This window comes from Ambystoma mexicanum, chromosome 7p, assembly GCF_040938575.1.
Source record: "Ambystoma mexicanum isolate Mex_15411 chromosome 7p, UKY_AmexF1_1, whole genome shotgun sequence".
NCBI lineage: Eukaryota > Metazoa > Chordata > Amphibia > Caudata > Ambystomatidae > Ambystoma > Ambystoma mexicanum.
This window is the reverse complement of record NC_090939.1, coordinates 41,332,062-41,351,244: the sequence shown is the minus strand read 5'-3', so window position 1 is coordinate 41,351,244 and position 19,183 is coordinate 41,332,062. Positions and strand designations below refer to the sequence as shown.

The window sequence follows — 19,183 nt, the reverse complement described above, 5'->3', positions numbered from 1 at the left end:
TTTGTTAAAAAAGGTACAAGACGTTTGTTCTTTGGGCATGAATAATTGGGATTCAGGATCGGCAGTATACAGTTTCTTTTATTTTTCATGCTTTGGCAAGAGTTTTCCTTATGGAGAAGGGTGGAATCTGGTCCTTTATATAAGGGTTTGAATTCAGACTTCTGCACCTTTTACTGCAATCCACCACACTAAATCTGGGAAGCCATTTTGTGCTGGATCACAGATCAGGGAAATCCTGCTCAAAGCCAGCACTTTGTTTTGGGCACTCCTGGACCCACCTGATTTAAATTGGGCCCCTGTGATCACAAACGGGGCCCATCTAATGGAAATTGGGACCTGATGGAAATTGGGCCCCTGTGATCAAAAACGGGGCCCATCTAATAATATGAAAATTCCTGGGGTGGGTCCTGCACATTATTGAGGGGGAGCTGCACAGCATGCAACTTACGCCCTGGAGCAGTGGTGGGCACCCTGTGACCCTTCAGATGTTCTGGCCTAACACTTCCATGATCTTTCACCATTGACTATGCTGACCATAGCTGATGGTAGTTGTAGGTCAAAACGTCTGGAGCGTTGCAGGTTGCCCACCACTGTGCTAGTTGGTCTATGCCTCCTGACCCAGCTATGCGGAAGCACTTTCCATACACCATTATTAAAATCTGTGCGCGGCAGGGGATGGGATTGTGGGGCAAGCATACCACATTCATGAGGGTGGGCATCTTGCCGGAACTTTTCCTTCTCCTGTGCCAAAAAACAGGTAGTGCTGCGGTTCATGCAAAACAAGGTTACACATGGCAGACAGGGCAGTCCTGAAGTAGCAGAAGTGTGGAGAAGGGGTCAGCAAAGACGCACTGGGGTGTAAGAACAGGAGTAAGGTATTTAGGAATGCCAAAAAAGTATCTGGCACCAAACTAATACCATAAAGCAGAGGCAAGGGTTTATTGTGTTATATTATCCTTAAAGACTTGTAAAGAAAAGAGCTGAAATGCTAACAGCGGTATGAAAAAAACAAGTGACAAGCTCGGAAATGACAAGAAAAAAAAGAAAAATATCAACAAATAAGAGTGAAAACATCAATAAACAGTGAACTAAACACCCAGAAATAAAATAAATGCTATCAGGGGTCTTGTCTTCACTGATATTGTACTGAACAAGAATATTTAAATAACAAGAAAATGCATGAAAATCAAATAAAAGCAATGAGTGGATCAGCAATAAAGTAGCATGCCATACCTGCAGAAACCTCCTATATACCGCCTATAAGTACATGCCATACATGCAGAAACCTCCTATATACCACCCATAAGTACATGCCTTTTGCACACATTGGGTGCATGCTATACCTGCAGAAACCTCCTATATACTACCTATAAGTACATGCCTTTTGCACACATTGGGTGCATGCTATACCTGCAGAAACCTCCTACATACTACCTATAAGTACATGCCATACCTGCAGAAACCTCCTATATACCGCCTATAAGTACATGCCATACCCGCAGAAACCTCCTATATACCACCTATAAGTACATGCCATACCCGCAGAAACCTCCTATATACTGCCTATAGGTACATGCCATACCTGCAGAAACCTTCTATATACCGCCTATAAGTACATGCCATACCCGCAGAAACCTCCTATATACCACCTATAAGTACATGCCTTTTGCACACATTGGGTGCATGCTATACCTGCATAAACCTCCTATATACTGCCTACAAGTACATGCCATACCTGCAGAAACCTCCTATCTACTGCCTATAAATACATGCCATACCCGCAGAAACCTCCTATATAATGCCTATAAGTACATGCCATACCCGCAGAAACCTGCTATATACTGCCTATAAGTACATGCCATACTGCAGAAACCTCCTATATACTGCCTATAAGTACATGCCATACCCACAGAAACCTCCTATATACCACCTATAAGTACATGCCTTTTGCACACACTGGGTGCATGCTATACCTGCAGAAACCTCCTATATACCGCCTATAAGTACATGCCATACCTGCAGAAACCTCCTATATACCGCCTATAAGTACATGCCATACCCACAGAAACCTCCTATATATCACCTATAAGTACATGCCATACCCGCAGAAACCTCCTATATACCGCCTATAAGTACATGCCATACCCGCAGAAACCTCCTATATACTGCCTATAGGTACATGCCATACCTGCAGAAACCTTCTATATACCGCCTATAAGTACATGCCACACCTGCAGAAACCTCCTATATACCGCCTATAAGTACATGCCATACCCGCAGAAACCTCCTATATACCGCCTATAAGAACATGCCATACCTGCAGAAACCTCCTATATACCGCCTATAAGTACATGCCACACCTGCAGAAACCTCCTATACGCCGCCTATAAGTACATACCTTGTGCACACATTGAGCAGGTGTCAGGACCTCCCCCCCTCTCCTTCCCAATGTTTAAGGTTATATATGAGAGCATGTCTGAGGCCATGACACATGAGACTTTTGCAGAGTTTGACAAATGTGGCAAATATGACACGGCAGAGGAACAAAGATTCACAACCAAGATTGTATATTGAAAACTACCTTAGCAACTAGAAATAGCACATAATATCTAATTACTGAAGCAGGTCTGGGGTGCTCAGCTTGCAAACATAGTTATGGCCACAAAATAGTCAAATGTGGCCCAATTACACAGTTTAGCCATTAGTATAAGCCTGTTCAGCTCATAAGTTCATGATACTCAGGTATGATGACCTATCACAGGGACCTTTTGGCCCCCTATGGCAGCGGCAGGCTGTTGCTCACAGGAAGGCAGGGCAGGGCTGTGCATGTTATGGGGTTGTAGATGCTGGATGCCTGCGAAAGGAGTCGCAGAAGGTCTCCGGAACAGGAACACTGTGGCCTGGGTGCACTTCATCATCAGACTCAGATATAAAGGAGACTTTTGCAGACAGATTCATTCAGAAACGTGCTCAGCGCTGCCAGGTTGTGCTGCGTCCCATGCATCAGATGCGACACTGCATGAAATGGATGACATGACACAGCATCAGTCTTTTGCTTTTCTTGAGTGTATTCTGCTCGCTCTTCAAGTCAAACTGCAATATTCAGCTACAGTTTTAAATATCTTCACATATGAAAGCAACAACATAATGTTAAGACTTGTTGAATTATTGCAAACTTTCTAATTTAAAAGATGCTGCCATCAATCGTGCTGCTAAACCAAACGCTCACCAAGGCCTTTGTGATGAAGTTACATTAACTTTCCTTTGCTTTCCTTCACAACCTTCTTGCAAGATTTAGCCGCCTTTTAATATGGAAACACTATAAACATTCTACTATAACACAGCTTCCTTCATTCTCTTGCATATATTGTCCCTCCCTATAATCTTGAAGCATGTGAGTTATTTTACTGAATTCCATTCCTGCCCGGTCTGCCCCCTTGGAATTCTACCCACTTGTGTTCTTGTGCCCGGGTAATATTATTGTTGGGCAGTAGATGATAGTATTAGTACCTTGTCATTTAGCTGTGGCCCTTCACCCAGGGGTACACCCAGGGGTACACCCAGGGGACATGGACAAAGACAGAGATCTCACGTCTGGTCTCATCAGGAGTCTGACATGCTATTTATTTATTTATTTCTTAAGCACCCAAAGCCTGCAGGCATCGAGGCGCTACACAAAACATAGAACCAAGAAAACAAAAATAACATAACAACATAGGTCTTCATACTAGCAAAGACATTTTTAAATCAGTTAAAAGGGCAGAAAATGTAATCCACTATAAGGTTCAAATTGGAAGAGCCTTTAGGAAATATGGCAAATTACTGGCCCCACGTGCTACTATTAAACAATTCCTATTTTTCTGGGTGCACCAATTGTCTATCTCCAGTCCACGAAGCATCTTCAAGTCAGAGTTTCTAAGCTGATACTAAGAGTTGGGGATCTACAGACACTTTCCATGGCAACATTTGCTGTGGTGGAATACTGAGTGTCCAGGTGCCGGCCAGGGACAAGGCAACATCAGGTAAGTGGGGCATGGGTTGGGATAAGGGCAGAGGGTGCTGGCTTATTTACCTGTTGCCCGCTTCTCAGTCAGGGGGCTCAGAACGTGGGAGGTTCCACGAGGTAAAGCCTGCATTCTGAGTTCCCTGTTTGACTGGGAGGGCATATGACCCCCCCTACGGGATGCTCATTATATACAGTCTAAGTTTGTGTGCAAAGTTGCATAGATTTTTTATTCCATCCAAAATCAGCCTGACACGTGTTTCGAGCCTAATCTCTTCCTCTGAGCCTTGCATTGTTCGTAATTATACTATGTCCACATTAAGTGTATTGCCTAACAGTCAATTCAATTCAAAACAAAAGCACCTTAGTAACTCATCGCTATTACGTCTCGCCAATTATAATTGCTCGCCTTTCAGCATCCGTCTGAATTCAGAAATTACGAACAACGCAAGCCTCAGAGGAAGAGCTTAAGCTCGAAAACACGTGTCAGGCTGATTTTGGATGGAATAAAAAATCTATGCAACTTTGCACACAAACTTGAACGCTTTCCTATGGGATTGCGCCATTATAATACACTTCCATGAATAAGGCCCAGAGTGTCTGGCGCATTGTGATTGTATATGCTCAATAACTGTTTCCTTGTACTGTAGAGTGTTGGGTCAGAGCACCTACATCATACAATCACCTGCTGCCTCCTGCTAAGTTATTGTGAGAGTGCGAGCGCTTGGGTGACTTTGTCTTACCTACCCCTCTTCTGTTTGCTAATTATATACAGTATATATGTATATTAGTATACATATACACTATATCACAATTGAGAATCCTTGTTTTCTTAGTGGTAAAACTATGTGGGGAAGCTAAACCTGTCAGGTGCTCAGGGGTAGTGACTTCTCTTACAGTAAATACAGAGATCCAACTCTCTACAGAACTTTGTGCCAGGTACAGCGCTATTCTCTGCCTCTAAACCTGCCACAGCCCCATACCAATTACTGGATCAGCAAGCTGATATGATAGCTGATAACCCATACCAATCACTGGATCACCAAGCTGATATGACAGCTGATAACTACCAGGTGCCTCCATCTCAGTTACTGGAAGAGGCCATGTGTCCCTCTCGCCTTGCTTCCTCTAAGAAATCTTTCCTCATTTCATCTCTGCTATGTACTCTATTAAATCCATCTACCTCACCAAACCTTTCTCATATTTACTACCATCCCTGGAAACTATATACTACCATCCAATTCATCGTGCCTCCTCTCTCTAAATGATGACTTTGCCCTCTCTCTCATGTGTAAAATCATCAAGATCAGGGAACCCCCCCCCCCGCTGCTCTCCTGGGTCTTCCCGTCTCCGACCCACGATCTGCACCCTCTCACCTTCACCCTTCTTCTCTAGAACAGCCTAGAACTGCCCCCTCTGCTCCTCTGTGCCAACCAATCCTGTGCTCTTAGTGACCATAATACTCATCAGACTACGAAGAATGCACCACCCCTTTCTCCAGCATTGGATCTTTCATAGATTCACATGCTTTGAATATTCCCCCTTATCAGACTGGGAATTGTCAGTTACACACTTCATACTTTTACTTAAAGGAAAAAACAGGTGTGTTTTGTAGTCAATTCTCCTCTTTATGGGTTCTTTGGTCACAGCTGATGGGATGTCGAGTAGTAAGCTCCTCCCCAGGAGGTCATGTTCAGATTCTAACATGCAAGTGCTGACCCTTGTCAATACCCAAGTCTAGTCCTTTAACCCCTTGGGGAGGAAGGAGGGCGCATGTGAACCTATAAAAGATACCAATGCTGGAGAAATGGAGTTACAGGTAAGAAAGGTACTCCTTCTCCAGCATTCGATCTTTCATAGATTCACCTGCTTTGAATAGAATATATAGCAGTACTCTAGACATGTTGGGGGTGAAATGGATAAATATCTACCTTACTGGAACAGGCTCTACAGGACGGCACGCCCCATCCTTGCGTCTGCCGCGTGATGCATCTCAAGGCAGTCGCTCTAGTGCCTCTTATCTAATCCGTCAGGTGGAACACCACAACTTTCGCTTTTCCTTGTCCAAATAACGGAACAGAGTGGTAGGGATGTGTACCCTCAAGCCTTCCTGGACTCCCCTGCACAATCCTCTTACTGCTGAAATCTCAGAGCCAGGCCTATCTGAATCAATCAGTACTTTATCTCTGGAGGGACAGTCCCATTACCCTCAATCCTTCCTGGAGGCTCTTGCACAATCCTCTTACTGCTGAGTACTAAGAGCCAGGCCTATCTGAATCAATCAGTACTTTATCTTGGGAGTGACAGTCCCATAAAAGTCTTATATGTAAAAGAAATTAAAGATAATTTATAAACATGGTCCATATTACAACGCATGCACGCAAGTAAAATCAGTAAAACTGTTCCACTAACTGTGATGTGACTTTTGAAACAGCAGCAGTAAAATTAGCAACACAAGAGCACATATACATCAGGGAGGAACAATACATATAGAAATGCAGGTCTGCATTGACTGAAGCCTCTTGCACCAAAAAGTGGAACTAAAGAACTAAAAAACTGCTTTCTAAGAACAGCATATAAAGCACCAAATAACGCTTCACGGACAGGAGTTTCCATTCCATCGGTTTCACAAACACAAGACATTTCATTTTCCCTCCAGCGACACCACTTTCCTTGTGTGGGTCAAAAAGAGTTTAGCCGCAAGCGACTTAATAGGACAGGGTGGTATATATTTCTGATAACAAGCAAATAGCTTGCTATCCCCGAAACTGGTGCAAGTTTACACTATTCCTTAACGCTTGATTGAGGCTAAGAAATACTTTCACTTTTGCTACTAACTAGTTTGCAAAAAGTAGATTTTGAACTTGACTTAGCATTAACTGGAGTACCCTTCAGGTTACTAAAACAATTTGGACGGCCAAATGTATGTGATGAGCCAGACCTGTTCCTCAACCATGCAATTCTGCTTATATGGCCAGTCTGGATCAAACGGAATGTCCTAGGTTAAGGTTGCCCTTTCATGGCGCTCATCACATGACACTTGTTGCATTTTGCATTCTAATCGCGGCTTATTTATGTGGTTCTACCAGGCAACCCTCTACAGCAGAGGCACTAGTACGCCGCAGGTTCAGGGACGTCATTTGGGGGTCGCCAGAGGTCGCAAGAGCGACCGCTGCCGATTGGCCAGCGACCTCTATCAATCTCTTGCGACCTCTGGCCTTCGAGCAATAAGAGGAGGAGGGGGCGTGGCCACAGCGTGCTGCGACGCTTCTGTGGTCCTCCATTTTTATTTAGTAGTTGCATGTGTCAACGCGTGCTCGCTGCTCCTGCTACTCTGTGTCCCGTCCATCCAGCACTCCACTGAAGAAGGTGAGTAGTACTACTGGTGGGTGGGTCGAGGCGGGTGTCAGGTGTGTGGGTGTACTGCACTGTTATTGAAAGCCAGCAGCGCAGCCAGGGACCCGGCGGCGATGCCGCAGGCGAGGGCACACGGCCACTGGCACTGCTAACCACGTCGCACACGCGCTGGAGCAGCAGTAGGCAGCCAGGCTTCACTTATCCAGCCTGGCTGCCTGCTGCTTCTCCGGCAGGATGTCTGCGACGTGGTCAGCGCTGGTGCCGTGCCCTCGCGACCTGCTTTAAACAGCAATGATACTGTCATATTGGAACGTTTCACAAATTTGCGTGTCATCCTTGCGCAGTCAGGGCCATGCTAATCTTCTGGAGTGGAGTCTCTGCTTTCTGGTGGATCCAGTTTTAAATGTAATTCGAAATAACTCATTTTTGTGTTCGCTTTCTGATTCAAATCTACGCACAAAGCAGGAAACCAGTATCGCACAGGCAGTTTAGGGTGGAACGAGTGTCATTAGTGACGTGAACGTTATAATACAAAAATATCCATGTGGTACTGCACGTCACATATTAATTTACGGGTGTTAAGATGGCATTACAAAGAGCATGGAAACTACTGTAAACATGACCAAGTATGCATAGTACTACGGGAACCTAAAAGCGGGCAAGCGCCATTTAATACCCTAACGTACAACGTTTAAGGGCTTGACACATTACAATGTAAGCATGCTTGTAAAGTGGGCAATACTGCTTAGACACTACGGTCTATATTCCAACATGCCTAAGACGCTTTGCAAGATGTTGGCAGGGGGTAGTTGCCAGGTCACTTGTATTGAGGTGAAAAGCCACTTAAACGATTAGAAGTGTCAGGGGCGGCAGTGGTCTTTAGTTATTAAAATAAATGGGACATCCTCTTCTCCCATAGGTGGAGTTGATATAATGCAGGTGAAACGGATCATGATCCAGGCTGCGTGCAAAGTGGCACCTCCCTTCATAATACCTGGGTGCTGTGGGCCTGAACGCATTACAATTTTCCCACCACAAGCCAGAGAAAAGACAGGGTGCCTGTGAGGGTTTGCTTGGGTGGGGGCATGTTCAGTTTGAGGCAGGGCCGTACTGGCCTGTAGGCAGAATCCAAGGCCCCCTGGGGCCAGTGCCGCCATCTGCTATAAGTGGGGCGGTGTGCTCAGGTCTGGCTGGCTTGCCTGCGGGCTGCAGGCTGCAGCCCGCTCAGCAGCCAGCTCATGCCTCAAGACACACAGTGGATACATTCATTAAAGAAAGGTAAAACGAACGTGTTACCTTTCTTTGATGAATGAATCACGTGGGCGTGCTGACCTGGCAGTGCCCTTGGCCCTGGACCCATCCAGTGATGTTGTAGCGCCAGCGTGGCGCCAGTTGTTGCAAATGCAATGATCGCAACAAAAGGAGCGGCTCGTGGGCCTGGAGCCGCTCCTTTTGTTGTGATTCATTGTGGACCCTGCACCATGTCCTGGGCTCCTCTGCAAGTAGTTGCATTACTCATCTCAGCCATTCAATGACTTAATAGTTGTAATCTACTATTCTGGATGCGGGTGAATTAGTAAAAGGTGTTTAAGTGTCAACATTAGCTCACTGAAGCGATGTATGAAAAAAAGAACACGCATTAAAAATCACATGTACAACTGTTTACATAGGTTCTAAGCCATGATAGTCATATGATAAAAGGGGTGCACACATACATTTCCCGTGCCAAATCCCAAAATAACTATGCCACTAAAGGTAATTCTTCATAAAGAGAACATAGACAGAGGACTGAAGGAACTGATCTGTTGATGCATTGTTCTCATGAATCCCCCATCGGAGCCAACATGGCAGCCGCCAGAAGGATCTCTAGCTTAACATATCTTCTGTTGCGCTCATCTTCCGCTCGGCTTCTCTCGTTTTTAGTCGATAATTTCCATTTCTAATTTGAAACGCACATCCTACTGGACAGGCAAGGTGCAAGCATATGCATGTATACCTGCTTTGTCACATTTATTTCTATAGCTTCAAGGCACAGAAATGTAATTACATTGCTCTCCTGTGCATGATTACACAATGAGAGGGTTGGCTGCTGCACATACAGGTGCACTTGAGTGTTCTCCTGCTATGTTTTAGAGAGGTTACTCGTCAACAGCAGTGTGCCTCTTCCGTAGCACATCAAGTGACCATTGACTTCATTGTGCCACAATGAATGCTTTGTTGTAATGTTTCTATCTTTCCCATCTCCCTGGTATGCTGTCCGGGATGTTTGCATGTATGAGGTAACAAGTGCTCAGAGTATGGTATGTCCTGTGAGTGCGCTGCTTTCACTATTTTGCACCAGACCTGCAGATTAACTTAACTGTTCTACTGTTAAATCTCAGCTACCAGTTTAATGGTATCCACTACAGAATAAATGCTCATTTTGTTATAGCCAATATGATAGCTCAGTGGGTTGAGTGCTTGCTGCTGCAATGTGTGTGTGAACTGCAGGTTGGAATCCCAGCAAGGCCATCTCAGCCTTTCATCCCTCTGAGATCAATAAATGAGTACCAACACAGGTTGGGTGATATTGTATGAATATTTGTTCTATAAAAAAGAGCTTAAGCATAAGTGCTAAACAATAACATATTGTCATTTGGCCTTAGGCGTCTGCTTGCATTCACAGTAATTTGACAGTATGGATCTATACACACAGATATCGTAACTATATTTTTCTTAGTGTACTGAGGGATAATGCTTTATGGGGCCACTTCCTGTGAAGTCATGTGGGGGTGTGGTCAAATGACATCACTTCCTGTGGGACGTGGTCAAATGACACCACTTCCTTTGATGCCGAGTGGGGGTGTGATCAAATGACATCACTTCCTGTGGGGCATGGTCAAATGACATCACGTCCTGTGATGAGTGGGGGCGTGGTCACATGACATCACGTCCTGTGATGTCACTCTTGGGGGCGTGGCACTGTGATGTCACTTCCGCTACCCCTGGCATTTTGGTGAAATGACGTCCCTGCGCAGGTTCTGTGACGATGTCCGGATATTGCTTTCGTGAATAGACATCACAGAATGATGCCTGGCAGCTGTAACATTTTGGGTATGAACTCCCTGCCCTATCTATGCCGCATTTCTTAGCGGACCCAAGTGTTTTGACTCGTAACATTATAGCGTCAGCTTTTTCTGCAGGGTCTTCATAACAGCACTTGTGTGCATTGTTGATGACGCAGATTCGCTCTAAGTATTGCTCCCAGGATCTTGATGTGGATGGATTATATAACTCAGTTATTCTAGCAGGTGAGCATTGGGATTATGAAGCCGCAGCACAACTCTGGTTCATGGTGGAAGAAGTAATACGCTTCTCTGAAGTAAGTCAGTATGGCTTCTTAATGTGCTACATTTGAATGTAGGTCTGGAGGGGAACATGTCCCATTAACAATCCTATTTTGCATTGACAGGTTCTTGTTGGGAACTGTTTAATCTAATTTGGAGATAAATCTAATGGGTTAGGGTATTTTTATGTGACTTTGTAATCATTATCCAAAAAGAAAATCATTATCATTCATGTTTTTTTCACAGTACTCTACATTGATAAGAATTTGCGCCATACAACATGGCTCGTCTATATGAACAGAAGAGCTTAGAAGTCGAAACTCTTCATGAATTAATATTCAGTACCATACGACTCCATATGCATCATTTTAGTTGTTTGCCTGATGAATGTCAGATTTAATGTATCACATCACAGAAACTGGTTCATAAAGAGTAAATGTGGAAGAAAGCTTTTGTAAAGCGTCAGAGTCCTAGCTATTGAAACTACATCATCTGCATATAAAAGCGCTATTTGACATTTGAGGAATATAATATGTGACTTCCTCAAGGGATTGCGTCAGTGAATTAGTATCTAGAATAAAAATCAGGGGTGCAAGAATGCACCCCTGATATACACCTTTTGTAATCCTAGAGTCATGTGTCAATTCACCATCAGCCTCTAAATCTAACTCTTGCGTTAGAATTGAAAAGCAAAAGCATCACAATAGCTAATATTTTGTGTTATACCCAGTTTTATGAGTTTAGACCACAACAATTCCCTATTTACATTGTTTAACGCTGACCATGAAAGCTAAAAGTGCTTTGGCACTGGCACCACAAACATATTCTGCACAACGCAAATATATATTGTGATGCAGTGCCTAGCCCTCTCTAAAACCTCATTAGGCATATACCAGTAAATGGTTTGCTCTGTCCAATCAACAAGGTGGGAAGGATACAGCAAAACCATTCTTTTTGCTAAAGTCATCTAATTTTCAATCAAATAAGCCTGCAGGAGGACAGGGATCATTTTGACCCATTTTTATACAAAGGAACAATTATGCAAGTTCTCCATTCAATTGGAATTGCGTGGCTGTCCAAAATACATCTAAAAACATGTTGTTTACCAAGGTGCCCATAATGAGGGCATGTATGCAAATAATTCTGTTGGGCAGGGTCATCTCTTGATAAAACACTGAAAAATCAAGGCTAAACACCAAAGACACTGGGCCTCATTTGAAGTTTGGCGGTCTGGAAATAAGGGTGCTGATAGCAATGTATTGGTACCCTTTCCAGACCGCCAAACTATGAGTCTGACACCAGGGCCACGGTAATCCAAGCAGGCCTGACCTGCCAGGAGTTCAGGGCCCTCCCAGCAGGCTTTCCACTGAGCACCGGCCGGCATGTTAGTAACAGTGCCGGTGCTTCAGTGTCCCCATTCCCGAATAAGGATTTACCATTCTGCCGCCAGTCATGATATGCCGGTAGCACCTGGATATTGGGCGGTGGAAACGGTGTTAAGGGGTTGATGGTAGCCCGCTGCCTACTGGGGGGTTTATCACCAACCTCATAATGAGGCCTTAAGAGTCTGCCAGTAGGGGCATGGAACTCCGGGCAGGCCTGACCTGCCGGGAGTTCAGGCGCCTTCCTGCAGCGTTTCAACTGAAGCACCGGCACCGTTAGCAACGCTGCCGGTGCTTCAGTGTCCCCATTCCCATGGAGTGATTTACCATTCCGCCGCCGCTCATGATATCCCAGTGGCACCGGGATATCGGGTGGCCGAAACGTTGTTACGGGGTCGGGGGTAGCTCACCGCCTACCGGTTGGTTTTAACACCGACCTCGCAATGAGGCCCACTAACTACAATTCTGCAGGAATGAGGAAAATGGGATAAACAACATGCAGATCCGCTCAACATCATACTGTGTACACAGCCACACGTCAGCCACAGGTTGAACACATGCTGCAACCCCATCCCGGTGCTGTCTGACACCACATCACATCCTATAAACCATTATCCCCTTTATGGAGATAATTGAGTGGTTAATTCAGAGTTTACCATTCATGTAAAATGCCAGCAAACCATGCCGATTCCAGCAACCATTACGACGGCGGCCAGGACCAGGCGCACGATACGAATGACTCTTTTCCAGAAGCTCTCTGGCTCTCCTAAAACACAGACAATAAACATACATCAGTCAGTGTGAAACATAAGCAGATCAAAGGCAACACATGATCCTTTGGGGAATGTCAACACACCAAGTGATAGAAATACAGAACTCTTACACATGAAATAACACATCATTGGGACTGGAGCATACAACATCTTTGGTTTGATTATTAAATATATAAATGTAAACACATATTCCATCAAATATCAACATAATCAATATTCCGAGTTAAACCACATTGCATTAGAAGCCTTTTTGTCATTTATGACTAGTATACAAATTATGAACAGAACATCATATTAGAAATACAACACATGCAAAATTATGAACAGATGCAAATCTAACACCAGATTTTGTAAGTCTAAATGTATACAATTATCTGCTACATAATATTCAAAATCTACACTCAATGGAAATAGGCTTTGCTTGAGCAATTCAATTCTACAACTGTCTGTCAATTTTTTATCAAGGGAGAATGTAGGTTTCGGCAAACACACACTTACATAGGCCTTCTTCAGAACCAGATGGCTAGTGTATTTATACCATCCAAGTTTAGGAAGGTATTCATATAATGTCCCTGGTTATTGCCATCCAAGTTCAAATTCACTATGAGTTGAGTCTTTGATTTAGCTCACTCTGTGTCCTTGCTCTGCCCTGTCAGATAGGGAGCCAACTCGTATTCAATACATTTTCAAGAACATACCTGGGGTGTATTGACCAGGAGAAGCTACATCTGGAGAAAGCTGTATGTGTCAACTGTGTCGGTACACAAATCAGCATGCACTAATCATGGCAAGACCACACCTTTCTCGCATTCGAAAAGCAGGTTGTCGTGTCTTAGCTACTCAAGCTGGAAGGCACTGATTAGGTCCAATAAGGCCGAAACACTTGTGTGATCGTTCTCTTTGCATAAAGAAGGTACATGGTGTAGCAGTTTGGATTGGGCTGCTCTCTACCAGGCAGTGCAAATACTGATTTGTACATAGTTATTTTATTATGATATGGAAAGATAAGCAAATAAGCAATGGAAATAAGGGGACGCAATATTACTTTCCCGTTGTGCTATTGTTGATAAATGGGTCAGTGGATATCGCCCAATGGGGCTAGAACTACCTGTCAGATCATCCTGGATTGTCTGGTCCCAGTGCAGGAAAGGCAAGGTCTTTCATCTTGGAGCAGGGTGTTTCCCTTCTCTAAGCACCCACTTTGCTCTGTGCTCTGGGGTACTTTGTACACATTTATTGAAATTGAAAAGTGCTTCTCCAATGGGCATATGGATAGCTCGAGCAGTCCCATTGTGAGGCACTTTACAAACCTGTATGAATTCATGATATAGTAGTTAATGCATTGAGATTGCTTGTGGAGTCTCCAGAAGCTGCGAACCATAAGTGGTGACAAGACAACTTTGATGGGAATGGTGGTTGGGGAGCATGTGATGGTTGACAGCATTCTAAGACTCTGAAGTTCCTCCTGGGAGAGAAGGTGCTCTTTAAGGGTGATTCAAAAGCAAGTCTATATTGTAATGCCCTAGAATCCTGGAACTAGGACGTTTTGGGGCTAGGACGTTGCAGTGATGCGGAGCCAGGATGGCGAATTAGTGAAGGGGAAGGCACAAAAGGGTGGACAAAGGGAGATGGTTAGTTTAAGGAGAGCCTGGGAGCATAAGGTGCAAGGGGTGAGCACCTTGGGATACATACATCTTCTAGCCCAAGGATGGATTTAAACTCCACTAGAAAGAACTAAATTAGGTAGCCATTTTGCATGGATATTCTCCCCACGTGAAGACATTGCAGAGAGGGGGCAGAGTCTCATGGGAGACTGTAGAGGGTATGGGCAACAAAGTTCGATACCTTGTTGGAAGTAGAAATGGGTGGAGCAGTAAACCAGCATGCTGAGAACCAAAGTGTTTTGATGGAATGAAAGTTGAAACAGACATGGATTTTATGAAGGTACAAAAGGTGAACACTGACAGCTGGGCACATATTTAACTTTAGTGACTTGTATGTAACATGCTAGTTACACACTCCACCCTTCAAAAGATCACCATCCTGGTGGTAGGCTGAATTGTGAGGTTTCACGTTGTTATTAGAGTTTATCACTTTTCTGCTAGGAAGACACCTCATGTGCCCAATGCTAATGGCCCAATAAGGGGATCTCCTTTTGCAATGACAGAGTTTGTACAGGAATTGACAGGCACAACCCAATTCCAGGCACTTGACTCTGTATCCCAGGGTACGCTTAGCAGGGTTTGGTATCTGGTTTCACCTCCGTGGTGGATCTACAAAGTGATGTAGGTAGAATTTATGGCACTAACTCTGGCACTTAGTGCTCATCAGATTCATTGCAGGTCTATTAGGCTCTCCCGGGGCTGCATGGGAGAACAGTATCTAGAACTGTTAAGGGCCCTTAAGGTAGAGATGTCAGGTACACTGAAGCATGTAGAATCTCCCATCTCTGCTTGACGTTCAGCTTTGCTGTGCTGAGAGTCCAGGTCGTACTTCTTTGTGATGGACTTGAGGAAATGACCACCTGTTTTGGTGGATGGTGTGTTTCTGTGCTGTTGCTACTTAGGGTGGGTCTCAGAGTCACTTGTGATTTATGTTGTCTCAGAGTTGGAGGCCCTCCTGGATATGCTGCTTTCGCTTGGCCATTTCGTGCTCTACGAACATATTTCCCTTTTGGAAATAGATTATTTCAGAGTAGGGTCTTGTATTTTCCGGCCTGTCCTCCCCCTGGATTCAGTACACCAGCATATCGAGTTATGGAGGTGGCCTCACTAGTGTTACGAGTGGCAGAGGTGCGGCTTGACATGTCGAGATACGTTGAGAGGTCCTTTGCTCTCCAGCTTCTGTGCCGACAACAGTGCAGTGAGCTGGGAGTGGAGATCAGAGAGTGGAGCTGACGAGCTGGCGAGTTCCTGAGTGGAGAGCAGAGCTGACGAGCTGACGACCACTGCATACATACCTCCTGATACTTTTGGTAGTTAGAGATGCGGAGGGGGATGGTAGCTTTTTACTGGACATATATCATAGATGTCCAGTAAAACTATCATGCCTGCCCTCTGGGCCCCCCAGCACCAATTGCAAACTGTTTGGCTTTTTACCCAATTTCTTTTTAAGTATGCTCTAAAATGCAACATTTTAACCCATTATTTTAAAACAATTCACGGGGGAAACCCCCCCAACCTCACCTTGATTGGTTTGGGCTCCCTCGCTGCGCTCCGTCGCTAATGCATATCTGGGGGGAAATATTTATGCTCCTCCACTTAAATAATTCACCAGCCGCCACTGGCCATGGACTGTGCTGGGAGCGGGGTGGGGGACCCCAGGGACTGTGGTGGGGACTGTGGTGGGAGCAGGAGGGGCGGGAGCCATGGGATAGTGTTGGGAGCAGGGTGTGTAGAGCCCAGGGTCAGTAGTGCGGTGGGGAGACCATATGCACTGGGTAGGAGTGGGATAAAGGAGCACAGAGACGGTGATGGGGGCAGGTGGGGGCGCCCAGGGACTATACTGGGAGTAGGGTGTTTTGAAGGTGCGCAATGGTTCATAGCCATTTGTACATACTTTCCATTTGGCATTTTTGGGGGGCCCAGCCTGCCCACATTTTGCTTGTTTGGGGCCCAGGCCTAAAAAGACCACTGCTATATGCTATAAGAGAATACATGTTGTTGGATCCCTAGGTGCTTGGTTCCCTAGCTGCCTCATACTCTATGCTTTAGGAGAATACATGTTTTTGGATCCCTAGGTACATCCTGCTCTGCTGACAAGGTACTAAGCACCAGTGTCGAATGTCTCTACTTAGCTGTGACTCTAGGCCACTTATCCACCTGACTGCGCCTTTCCCTGATGTGCAGGACTCTCCTGTGAGCTGCCCAGATTGGGCCTCAGGGTGCCTTGTACCATCTGTATCTCATAATTACATGCCACTTAGTGTCTGTTCTAGTGGCCCTGTGAAGCAGGCCTTCATTTGGCACATGTGATACCATTGGCCAGCACCATTGTAATTGCGCCATTTTTAAAGATGCAGTTCTGTGCAGTAGATAGACTCACAATAAGCAACGGAAATGTGGGTGAATGTGGATAACAGAATGGTTTAACGATTAAAGGAAGACATGGAAAAAGGATGTTGTCAACAACAAACCGAGAAAACAGGACAAAATGAAGAGAAAGATGAAAGGAGACACATAACTGTTTGGTGGCTGCTCTTTTCTCTTTTTCTCTTTAGAATTTACTGAATTTTCTTTTATAGAGGCAAAAACAAATCAACAGAGAAATGTAAACTCCCACTGTCCCCGACTATCGCAGCGAGGATTTCCACCTTATCACATGAGTCAAGTCCATTATCCTCTCTCTAGAGACTGAGCTGCAGCGCTTGGACGCAGCACGTCCATGTTGACCTTCCTCCTATCAAACATGCAGTCCCACTGCTCTAGCTGTGCCCCGTGACATCTGCCTCCTTACCTGGGCAGGTGACATCAGTGGATTGACGTGGTTCTTCACGGTGCAGGTCACGTTCCTGAGGACAGACTCGTAGCTCATCTCTACTACCCTGGAAGGGAGCCATGAGGGTGTCCCATTCACGCTCCAGGAATAGGATGGGTCAGTGCCGTTCTCCATGAGGCAGGACAGCTGAACACGGGCATTCAGATGGCATGTGTAATTCACCTCAGGTGTGGACACAGGGTCTGAAACGAAAATGTTACAAAGTTTGGTCCTGAGACATTTTGACACAGGATTAATAGTCAAGCCTCTATCAGGTGCAGGGCTGAAAGGTCCACGTGTGGCATCTCATAACACTGTGACCATTGACATGCTAAGATTAGAGCTCAGCACCTTCTTCTATTTCCACCTATTTATATTGTTTTACTTTTAATATCCCCTCTCGTTCCCTTCATGGCTAGTTTCTTGTTCTTTATTTTCTCTTGTTATTTCCTATTCCTACGATTCTCTATTTCATTCTTAAATTCTGATTGGCTGAAACGTTCCTCTTTAGTAACAAAAGGGATAGCCTAAGGTCGGGCAGGATGGAAAGGCTTGGCTGATACTTTGGACAGGGGGATGGTCCTGTCCTCAAACATTTATACTAGAATAGATTGTTGTAGTGATGATTCAAACAGACCTCCATATTAGTACTAATACATCAAAATAAGTATGCATTATTGGAAGAAGGTTCTGAGCCAGATACTGGAAAAACAATTGCAGTGTCCTTTATTAGTTAGGCCACATATGTAAACATTGAAAATCAAACATAAAAAATAGGAGACAAACCTTGTCACCAGCTCGACAAGTGGTGTTAGGGAGGTAACATGTATGTCAAATATTCAGTGCATATTGAATGAAGTTAAATGTTCATTGATGACAGGTGGTGGTCACTGAATCTGGCCTATATAAGTCCCTACAAACCAGAGTACTAAAGTGACATTTTTAAAATGCACTAAAAGTTTTTAAAAAAAGAGGTACATTTACAAAATGAGTGCGGTGTGATGTCAACACACTTATATACTTGTGCTGCGTTGTCTTGCCTGTGTACAGTTCAGCAAAGTATTACATCAAATTTACCAACTAAACAATGTATTACAACAGTATAAACAATCGTCTGCACAACACAAAGCTTATCGCTTACTGATCAAGAAACCTAAAAATAGGGTCTGCTATAGGCGACGTCCACATAAAGGTAGTGGTGGAGATTGAGGTCATCGTTCTAAAGGTTTCGGTCAGGGCACGATGACTTTGGACGTTTCGGCTGTAAAGGGGTAGCAGCCTTCTTCTGGGGCCAGGTAAAGCAGGTCTCCCTATGGATAAAAAACAATATGAATATATATTGTTGCATGTTCCAGGAGGTGGATCATTCCTGAGAATGTGAAGAATAAAAGCCTGTGAGAGGCTGTACTAAGGGGTGTCCCTCGGGTCCTGGCCACTAACCTTGCACATTGGTGAGGAGGTTCAAAAAACTGGTTAGTATTGAGCCAACATGACTGTGGTCGGTGTCCTGGTTTCTCAAAGAAGTGGAATATTCCCTGTGAGGTGATCTGTGAATATAGGAGACTGATAGAGGTCTGGGTCAGCTGTGGCATAAACACCTGACTATAGCTCTGTAGTGTAGTGTAGTAAGAGCACAAAGAGTACCTCTTACGTGCTTATCAAATGTAATCTTTCTTCCCGCTGCCTCGGGTGCAAGCATATCAAATGCCATTCCTAGACTTATGTAAATGGTCATCAAGAGACTTGGTATAACCCTCTAGAGGGTTGGAATGACCTATCTGAGGGCCACAAGTAGTTGCACCCCACCCGGATCTTCCAGGCACCCCAGCTTCCACACAGCTGTCTGAATGTCTGGCTACTTCTTCC

The 19,183-nt window shown here is 44.7% G+C and overlaps 1 protein-coding gene across 1 annotated transcript in view; it reads right to left on the bottom strand.

Annotated features, from left to right (window-relative positions):
• Positions 1-915: 915 nt before the first annotated feature.
• The window catches only part of LOC138525660 (uncharacterized), a 258,954-nt gene continuing 240,686 nt past the window's right edge, over positions 916-19,183 (bottom strand). The window contains exons 4-6 of the mRNA XM_069635724.1: positions 17,297-17,520; positions 12,725-12,834; positions 916-3,015 (exon numbers count right to left, since the gene is read on the bottom strand). Of these exons, the coding sequence (XP_069491825.1) occupies positions 12,769-12,834; positions 17,297-17,520 (290 nt within the window). The 3' untranslated portion in view covers positions 916-3,015; positions 12,725-12,768. The remainder of the gene's footprint in view (positions 3,016-12,724; positions 12,835-17,296; positions 17,521-19,183) is intronic.